The 10,989-nt window shown below is 37.2% G+C and overlaps 1 protein-coding gene across 1 annotated transcript; it reads left to right on the top strand.

Annotated features, from left to right (window-relative positions):
- Positions 1-1,196: 1,196 nt before the first annotated feature.
- On the top strand, positions 1,197-2,336 carry LOC306850047 (5-hydroxytryptamine receptor 1B-like; the record flags this gene model as incomplete). The annotated part of the gene is made up of 1 exon (XM_079385454.1): positions 1,197-2,336. The coding sequence occupies one exon, from the start codon at positions 1,197-1,199 to the stop codon at positions 2,334-2,336; it is 1,140 nt and encodes a 379-aa protein (XP_079241580.1).
- Between the last annotated feature and the right edge of the window lie 8,653 nt (positions 2,337-10,989).

Genomic DNA, 10,989 nt, shown 5'->3' with positions numbered 1-10,989 from the left:
GCCTTAGGAATACATATGTGTAAAAAAGAAATAGAATTGCATTGCCAAATCATGGTATATTTTCAATAATAAATCAATTAAAACAAAAGGTATATTTACAAAGGTGTGGGTTATTCACATTAAGGCTTTACTGAATAAACCCCAACAAAGTGCATCTTTAAATAGCCTACACACTGTCATATGAACATCTATTCAGTAATTACACTGATTTACTCTCTCAAATTTAAGTGAGATATATGTTTAAGTCACTAAAAAAAACATAACACATCTGATCAGTCATTCATGCAGTCCTTCATTTTGATACACTAAACAGAGTAAACATTGAATCTTCACGAAACTAAATACTTCACCTAAAAAAGTCTGTCATCACTTACTCACCGATGTCATTCCGAACCTGTGAGACTTTATGTTTCTTCTGTTGAACAAGATATTTTGAAGAATGTTGGTAACTAAACAGTTCTGGTGACCATATGGACAAAACAGACATTTCTCAAAATATTTTTTGCTCCATTAACTTGAATATAACTACATGCAATTTACTGTAAGGACAATTGACTCATAGCATAGGGCTGCATATAGCACAAGAGGGGTAGCTACTGACTACATTGCAAATTTATGTTGTCTTATTTTGAACTTATGTTTTGTAAAGATTTAAGAAATATAATTAAAAATAAATAAAAGATAACAGTTTATGAGACAACGTGAGGGTGCGTTTATTTTTTGATGAATTAAAAGAGTGTTAAATGGTAAGGAGGCACTAAGACCCAGAGGACAGCATCCTCACTCAAACTAGAAGATCATGGTTATCAAAGCTGCAACTTTTGCATCAGCGCCCTATAAAAAGCAAGAACCCTGCGATCGCCTATCAGTGAAACCTATGAAAATTGCCGCTGCTTGCGGGCAAAGTATCTACCTTTTAAAGATGACTCGTTTGTGGACGTGAAGCAAGAGGAGCACTAAAGAAGGATGCAGGGATGTTCTTACACAACTTCTGGGATGCTTTATATTCTGCAATTTTGCAACTGATGTTTCTTTTTCTTAGAGAGCGAAGTTTGAGAATTAGAATGAAGCAGAAAGATATCTTTGCATGTCCCAGAACGAAAACATCCACGAGCGTTTATCTGCACCTGATGCTGGAGCTGACAGAAATCATGAAGCGCAGAAAATACTGCTTTATTTTCAAAATATGAAAGCATATGTCTGCTGGGATGGAGCGCAGCGGTCATTTCAAACCAACACCTGGCCATTTCGAGGTTTTAAACGCCTCGACCGGCACCAATGTGACTTTAACGCCTAAAACGGACGAAAAACAAGAAAGTTTCGCGTTCCAAGTCACCTTAGCGTCAGTTCTCGGTCTCATCACTCTTGCGACTATATTAAGTAATGCGTTTGTCATCGCCACCATCTCCCAGTCCAGAAAGCTCCAGACACCGGCGAACTTCTTGATTGCGTCCCTGGCCGTCACGGACCTTCTGGTGTCGGTGCTTGTGATGCCCATTTGCGTGCTTTACACGGTCACGCACGTGTGGTCGCTTGGGCAGGTTATCTGCGACATCTGGCTGTCCTCAGATATCACCTGTTGCACCGCGTCCATTCTTCACCTCTGCGTAATCGCCTTGGATCGATACTGGGCTATAACGGACGCGGTCGAGTATGCCAAGAAACGCACCCAAGCGCGCGCCGCGGGGATGGTGGCGACCGCCTGGATCATCGCCATCTCCATCTCCCTGCCGCCTTTCTTCTGGAGGCAGGTGAAGGCAGGGGAGCTCACCACCTGCTCGGTCAACACGGACCACATCTTCTACACCATCTACTCCACTTTTGGGGCTTTCTACATCCCTACGCTGCTACTCATCGCCCTGTACGGCCGGATTTACGTGGAGGCGAGGAAGCGCATTTTGAAGCAGTCGCCCAAAAAAGCGGGGAAAAGACTCACTTCGGCACATCTGAGCACTAATTCTCCTTCTCCTTTGCATTGTGGAAGGCAAGACCTGTACTCGGACAGCGGGTCTCTGGGCAGTGACAATCAAATTAGAGTAACCGTGTCCGATTCACTTCTGGAGAAAAAGAGGATCTCGGCTGCGCGGGAGAGGAAAGCCACCAAAACCCTGGGCGTTATTTTAGGAGCCTATATTGTGTGCTGGTTGCCGTTTTTCATTTACACACTGCTGGTTCCCCTCTGTCCATCCTGCTTTTACGCAGAACTCTTTGACTTTTTCAATTGGCTTGGCTATGTCAACTCACTGATCAATCCAATAATATACACCATGTCGAATGATGACTTTAAAAAAGCTTTTCACAAACTCATAAGCTTTAGATGTTGCAGACGACAGTAAAATAGATACAAAAGTATAATAATGGTCAGTCAGTCGGTCATTATAGCAAGTGATATCGCTGCGCTGTTGAATGCTTGATTCTGATTGGTTGACAGACATTCTAAGGGCTTGATTGTTGTTCTGCACCTGCAGGGATTTGAAGCCGTTCCAGTTCATTACAGTCCCATATAATTTCCGTTTTTTTTTTTGTTTTGTTTTTTCTTCAGCAGAGAATATAAAGTCAGACAAATACACGGCCAACAAATAAATGACAGACAGCAGGATCAAAATGACAAATTATTTCGATTTTGTCTAAACTAATTAATCTAATAGCCTCGCTGTTTGTAATTATGTTGCTGCCTATTAACATTGCCGAGAGCCGCAGGTAATCACAGGCGCGCTCCCTCCCTCTCGCTTTCTGTCACAAACACAACCTTGGTTACTCCAACAGCTGCATAGAAACAGCCCAAGCCTTGGTTACTAGTTCAAAAAGTGATACTTTAGAATTAATAAGTCAAGAAAAAAGAGTGTTTTGAAAGAGACTGAGGTAAACGCATTAAAAACTAACATGGTAGCCATCGTGTAAGAGAAATGGTTAACCTAATACAGTTTTCCTTAAAAAAAAATCGTACATTTTCGTAGGATTCACATCATACGAATTCATAGGAAATTGCCATCTCCTGAGTCCTGATAATGCCTGTCTGACTGCACATTATATCACTACTTTAAAAATAAATGAATGATTGAAAACATGACTACATAAAAGAATAAGTAAAAGAACATGAAATGATTACTGAGTTGATATTCTATTAGTTTACTTGAAGAGAAAACAAAGACAAAACATGAGCACAGATGCACGGGAAACAGGGTTCCTAGAATCAGACTGACCAATCAGAATCAAAAATCCCAGACAGCCATGTAATACATTTTGTTATGTGGGCCTCGGTTGACATAGTAAATGTAGGCTACTCTTTCAAAACTGAGCAGAATGTACAATGACTTTGGATTTCGTAATAGTGCTTTGACAGCTTGTCGTCAACCAGTCGCTAATTAATAACGCAAAATTGTGTAAAAAGCTTCATTGTCTTTATAAAATGTGCAATTCAATTGCTCTTATGTGATCAATGCCTATAGCTGCTGACTAATCCCAAACTTAATAAATAAGTTGGGTAATCCATTTGCTTGTGCTCACATCCAATATGTCTTTCGTCTTGTGTTACAGTTGATTAAATGGTGTGAATATGTGTTTCTTACAGCAGTGCATGCTTACCTTAGACTTAAATAATGAAAACAGGCCTACTGATGATAAAGTATTGTACCTAGATCTATTATTGGAGTGGCTCTCCTTGTCCTAGCTCCCAAAATGTGGGTGTTTTGATGAGAAGTCTTTGTTTGGGGTAGGAATTTATACTGAGGTCAAGTACTGACTACACAAACATCAGCAGTACAGCAAGAGTTCAAAGGCCTCAGACCGAGCTAAACTGGCCAACCAGAGGTCCTCAAGATTTAGATGTGAATTGAGACCTACTTCTAACACAAAATCTGCCATATGCACTCATATTATCGGTCACTTGGCAGTATGAGAGATCACTGAGTAACTGAGAATGACACGTCTACCACAGGAGGTGAGCAATACGTCAAATACTCACCAGAAAAGGGCTGAGGGGGAGATATCGACCTGTCAATCCCATATGGATGTGACAGGGAAAGATCACTGCAAAGCCGCAGCATATCGCGAAAAGGCAAGTTTGATATTTCCCACAGTTCTGCTTTTCCACAATGAGCCTGTGTTTCCTTCAAACCCTGTCTTTCTATGTGTAGTCATGGTGGATATTGATTTAGTTATCATGCTGCAAAACCTCCTACAGCAGCCAGTGAAATTGGGGACATTTTTAAGCAGGGGACCAATGGACTAGAAACTGGCATGAAAATCATCATGAAAATGGAAATCATGCTGATATTTCCCATTTAATGCCTATGAATTTGATGTGAAGTGAGTTTTAAAGACCTAATTTTATACTATTACAGCTTGAATGCTTAACCCCATGCAAACACCGGCAATAAGTGTAAGCTGTCCTGTCAGAACCGCATAACAGTGAATCACAAATTAGCTCTCAGAAAGCAACAGTGGTGGAAAAGCAAGCAACATGATGGCATAAATGTTTTTTTTTTCTTACCATATTGGTCTTTTTGGAGTATGCTGATTAAAGTCTTTTGTCATGAGTAGGATTAGTATAAACAGGCTTGGAGGAACTGTTAATTATTTGTTTGTTGGTTTAATTAATTTGAATTTGATCTCTTGTCTCTGCCATTTATCTTTTCTTCAGAACCCATTAAAAGTAGTAGATTTAATACTATGCATAAATGCATTTCTGTCATAAGCCGTTGTTGTTATGAAATGTTTTTCTTTTATTGTTTTTTTATTTAATATATAGCACATGAATCATCTTAAATAAAGTTTTTTTCCCCTCCTTATCCTTAATGTCCTCTATGGATGGAACATTAATCATGAGCAAACAGAGAAGCACTCATTTGCAGGCATATGATTACCACTTGTCTTGGTAACATATGACCTTGATATAATCAACATACAAATCACTCAGCCATTTATTACACACATGGCCTGCATATACAGTATGCCTGAACGTGCAGTCTTACTGCAAGCAGTCATCGTTAATCTTTGAACTATACTGTAAAAAATGACAGTGAATTTGAACGGTAAAAGACTGTAAAAATTCTACAGTAAAAACCTGCTAAGTGGTTAACGGTAAGTTCCCCTACTATATACTGTGAAAAACTGTATTGGCCATTACATGTAATTTTACGGTAGTATACCATTTTTGGAAGTGAAAAGGAACGTATAATTTACAGTGAATAACCATAAATTGACATTCCCAGAATTCCCTGCATTACACTTTAAATTCGATGTTTGTTTTTTTTTGGTTTTTTGTTGTTGTTGAAATAACTATGTTTTATGTTTATTCTTAGTTTTTTTTCTTATCAGTTTTGCACATTAGGGTTGTATGTTACATCTAATGTTGTTAAATTAATGTTTATTGCATTATTTCAGTTTCATGTGTATTACCATGATGGTGCATAGTGTTTGTGTTAATGACACTGCACCTTCTATGTATATTAATATTTAAAAGCTGCTTGTGATAAGGTTTTGGTTCATCATGTGGCTTTCTCTTCACTACCTGCTATTGGTGGTTATCAGTGTATTACAAAGGTACAAAACAGATTTCAGTACTTCAATAGGTTGGTATATTAACATTATATCAGTTCATGAAATTACGGTATTTAACTGTAAATTTCAGTTAAAACCGTAAAACTGTAAAACCTAAAACTAGCTACTGTATTTCGTACAGTAAAATTCTGGCAACCACACCTGACGTTTTTTACCGTAAATTTTGCTTTTTTTTTTTTTTTTTTTTTTACAGTGTAATCTTCAAATGTTTTTAGATTGTCTGGACATTAACCTTCATCAAATTCACATTTCTAAAGGTTTCATTTACGAGAGATACTCTTCTTTATCTGCTTCTAAACACCAACTGTTCCTTCACAGTTGAAAACACATCAATCTTCTTTGCAATTACACTTTACATTAATTGTGCTTAACAGACCATATGTATCTATGTAAAGATTTTAAACTGTTTTCATATCCCATCTTATTGTTCAAATGATTCTAATCTGATTATGTCACTAATGCACAGTTAAAAAGCTAGTATAGATGATAGTTAAAAGGATTATTTGCTCACCCATGTCATTTCCAAACCTGTATGGCTCTACAACCCAATCTCATGAGAAAATGTAAATATTTTACAAGGTAGCAATTTCATATTAATTCATGTGATTCATAAAGAAATGTAATCCTACAAATAAGATAAGAAATTAAATAGCTACCAATTGACATTAGAATGTGTTGGAATTATATCTTTAATGGAACACTAATGGAGAAGTTTATCAAAATGTCCTGGCTGCTCTTTATCTTACAATTATAGTCAAGTCAAGTCAAGTCATTTATTTATATAGTGCTTTTAACAATACAGATTGTGTCAAAGCACTTAACAGTATCAAATTACAGGATACAGTGTCAGTAATGTATAAAAATAAGATTAAACACTCAATTTTCAGTTAAGGCATTTCATTATTGAATTCAGAGATGTCAATGTCTAGCTCAGTTTAGTTTAAATAGTATCGGCGAAATCAAATTGACGATAATCACTAGAAATTAAGTGTCCCCAACTGAGCAAGCCAGAGGCGACAGCGGCAAGGAAGCAAAACTCCCTCTGTGATAGAATGGAGAATAAAAAACTTGGGCGAAACCAGGCTCAGTTGGAGGGCCAGTTCTCCTCTGGCCAGGAGATTATTGTTTATTTATTGTTTTAATTAAAATTTTAAATGTATAAATATATTATATTTCTATTTTATGTTGTAGCAATTTCTAACAACAACAGTATTATGTAGTTAGGTATTTTATTATATTTTTAGTTATATTCTTTTCTTTTTAGTTTTATTGTATTTACGTCGAGGTCTTCACTGGGGATATGTCCCCGGGGCTCATCCAGGTGTCCCGGCCTCCGCCGACGATCAGGCAGACATCATCTCCCGGCGCCGATCCACCATCCGATCCGGACACGGACTGAGAAACAGAATAAGAAAGAAACAGACAAATATTAGCGTAGATGCCATTCTTCTTACGATGTAACGAGTACATCATGTGTTATGGGGAGTGTTCCCGGTTCCAGTTGATCTAATTAATGCAGCCTAACATTCCTTTAATGGATTTGAATAATAGAATAGTGTGTTATGTGTAAGCTTAAAATGTGTCTTTAATCTAGATTTAAACTGACAGAGTGTGTCTGCCTCCCGAACAGTGTTAGGTAGATTGTTCCAGAGTTTGGGCGCTAAATAGGAAAAGGATCTACCACCCAGAGTCGATTTTGATATTCTAGGTATTATTATCAAACGGCCAGCGTTTTGAGAACGCAGCAGACGTGGAGGACTATAATGTGATAAAAGCTCGCTAAGGTACTGAGGAGCTAAGCCATTCAGGGCTTTATAAGTAGTTAACAAGATTTTAAAATCTATACGATGTTTAATAGGGAGCCAGTGCAGTGTTGACAGAACCGGGCTAATATGGTCATACTTCCTGGTTCTAGTAAAACTCTAGCTGCTGCATTTTGGAACAGCTGTAGTTTGTTGACCAAGTGCGCAGAACAACCACCCAATAAAGCATTACAATAGTCTAAACTTGAGGTCATAAACGCATGAATTAGCATTTCTGCATTTGACGTTGAGATCATAGGTCGCAATTTAGATTTGTTTTTGACATGGAAAAACACAGTTTTACAGGTGCTAGAAACATGGCTTTCAAATGAAAGATTGCTATCAAACAGCACACCTAGGTTCCTAACTGATGAAGAAGAATTAACAGAGCAGCCGTTAAGTGTTAGATAGTGTTCTAGGTTATTAAATGTGGGGTTTTTAGGTCCGATAATTAACACTGTTTTTTCTGAATTTAGCAATAAGAAGTTACTCGTCATCCAGTTTTTTATATCGACTATGCATTCCGCTAGTTTCTCAATTTGGTGTGTTTCACCAGGCCGCAAAAAAATATAGAGTTGAGTATCATCAGCATAACAGTGAAAGCTAACACCATGTCTCCTGATAATATCTCCCAAGGGTAACAAGTAAAGCATGAGAAATAGATACTAATAGTACTAATAGATTATAATAGATACGGATAATAGATAATAGATACGGATAATCAACTTCCCAAAACAACCAAAATATTGGCAATTAAAGATGTCCATATGACTTGTGCACTACATTCCAAGTTATCTGAGGCCCTGCAATAGCTTTATGTGATGAACTGACCTAAATATTTAGCTAAAAATGACTTAAAATCTAATTCACATTCACTTACATTCACAAATGGTATCAAGACACCAGTTCGAATGATGCCAAACCTTAAATGTAGGTTGGTTCCTCACACAAAGCTATCATGTATAGTTTGAAAAGATTATATTTTTAGAGTTATTACACTGACAAGAGTAAATGACAACAAAATTGTCATTTTGTGGTGAACTATCTCTTTAAGAACACATATCACTCTCCATATGTCATGCTATTTGCTCATGCACAGCTATAGATGACGTCTGTACTTCAATCATGTGTCATGTCCATCTTTTTTTTTTCTTCTCCTGAGCATATATCTGCATACACAAAGTATATCACTTAAGTGTGACATCCAGATATAGTTCACAAGTATAGTTGGAAAGGCTGTACTGTTAAACCATCTGAGCCCTGTGAACAGAACAATGCACCAGCAGGCACCAGCACACTGCATTTATACATAAAATCAATGTTGAAGATGAGCCTTTGCAAAATACTGGGCTGTACGGCTTGTTTTCTGCTCGCTGAGGTAATATTAATGCCAAAAAGCCTCTTTTTTTCTTCAAATGCCATTCCTTGAGATTGACAGATACCTATGTTTACTTGCTGGAGCGGCTTATTATCAGCCTTGTAATATTTTATCGCTTTATATCTTTGCTGCGCCTCTGCATTATTCACCTCAGGATTATTAATTTCACAAGAGGAAGTATGGAAATATATTCAGTATTTTTAAAAACAAGACCTTATGTCAGGAAACATTTAGACATTTGTCTTACAAAGGCTATCCAGATAATGAGTTTAGCACAGGCCATTAATCCATTATATTTCTACATGGTCCATAACAGACAGCAATCATCAGTTCAGTAAATGTCAAGACAAAGTCATTAATTTTGATCCAAACACTCGCTCAGATTCAGAGGAAACAGACCTCTCTGACAGAGGTCTTCATCTTGACGTCTGACATTCATATGCTTAAGGGAGGAAGTCCGCTCCGTAGCGTCGGCATCTTTGAAGCGACACGTCGTGAATGCCACGTTATTCAAGCGCTTTTAATAACAATTCCACTTTTAAGCATTCCGTATAGCATGCATCTTATCTTTCTCAAGGATATTTTGACATTTGAAATGGCACAATATTGTCTCAAAGGAGCAGAGACTTCGCAAATAATATGTTTTATAATCTGCGAAGGTCTAGGCTGTCTGCCGTCTCACTGTTTAGAGAGATTTTAAAGTCGTTTCAGCTCTATTAACGAATTAGCTCTTTCTTATGCGATACCATTAATTAACAGTTGAAGACACAATACAGAAAAAGCACATAAGAGATCAAATCTGCTAGGGAAAATGCTTGCATAGAAAGTCAACATGATGAGTAAATTAATCTTTGCTCTTCATTTACAAACATTTACATATGAAATGTAGATGTTGTCCTTATAATCACATGATAATCCCTTCACATCGGTGGTTTGGCGGCGTCAGCGATTCTGATCGTGCCTGTGTGTCGGTGCATATCAAAGACACTTGACTTTCAACGTGGTTAGCATAACTGAATGGATCAAATGTGAAATGGTTGCAGTCCAATCAATATTCAGATTAGATTTTGACCACTATGTGTTTATCAAATGTTGATTCTTAAAGGGATAGTTCACCCAAAAATGAATATAATTTACTCATTCTCAAGTTGTTCCAAACCTGCAAGAATTTCTATCTTCTGTTGAACAAAAAAGAAGACATTTTAAAGAATGTCAGTTACCAAACAAGTGCTGGAAGCCATTGACTTTCATAGTAAAGAAAAAAGGACAATGAAAATCAACGGTTTCCAAGTATCTTCTTTTGTGTTCAACAAAAGAAATAAAGTCATGCATAGGTTTGGAACAGCTTGAGGATGAGTAAATGATGACAATATACACATTTTTGGGTGAACTATCCCTTTAAATGATTACATTTGGACCCCACATTGCTTGCTCAAAAACATGGAAGAATTGTGCAATAATAACATCAAACATTGACATTAAGATATGACAAATGGGATGACATTTAATGGCACGTGTTGGATGTCATCAAAGTAGATGAGGTCCATTTTGCAACTTGTCTAAAAAAATTGTTTTTTCTTCAGCAGGGTTATTTGTTACATAAATCTATTAAATAAAAATGTCTATACTTGCATTGTATGGCAGGAAAAGTCCCCTAATGCATCTTAATAATTGTAAGCGCTTCTGTTCTGAATCATGTCCATAGGGATATTGTGTTTTCTCTTATCAGAACAAATGATGTGACATTCATAGATTTATAACCACATATAATGTCTCGCAGATTTGAAACATGCTCATTTATGGAAACCTAGGTTTTTTGGTCTACCTTAGTAAGCAGGCAGTATCAGGGGAAATATATTCCTCCATTAAACTTATGATGTGTAGTAGTTTCAGTGCTGCAACATAACCAGCACTGCTATTCTGAGAGAGCTGACTCTTATGCAGGGGTGTAAAGTACTTGAGTAATTGCACTTCATTTCTATACTTTTACATTAAGGCATTTAGCAGACGCTCTTATGCAGTGACTTGCAAAAGTGCTTTAGCGTCGCATATGAGACCATTGTGATCAACAGATGCTATTAGCTAGATAAGAAGTGCTTCCTGGACAAATACAAACAAGCACTATTAGAATAATAACCCTGTATGTTTTCAGGGAATTTATACTTAAAAAAAAAAAAAAAAAAATCTTCATCACACATATTACACTGTGTATACGAGCGTACTGGACACTCGGTGGGTTCAGGTGTA

The sequence above is a fragment of the Barbus barbus genome, assembly GCF_936440315.1.
Source record: "Barbus barbus genome assembly, chromosome: 30".
NCBI lineage: Eukaryota > Metazoa > Chordata > Actinopteri > Cypriniformes > Cyprinidae > Barbus > Barbus barbus.
The sequence above is the reverse complement of the archived record's forward strand: the minus strand, read 5'-3'. Positions and strand labels throughout refer to the sequence as shown.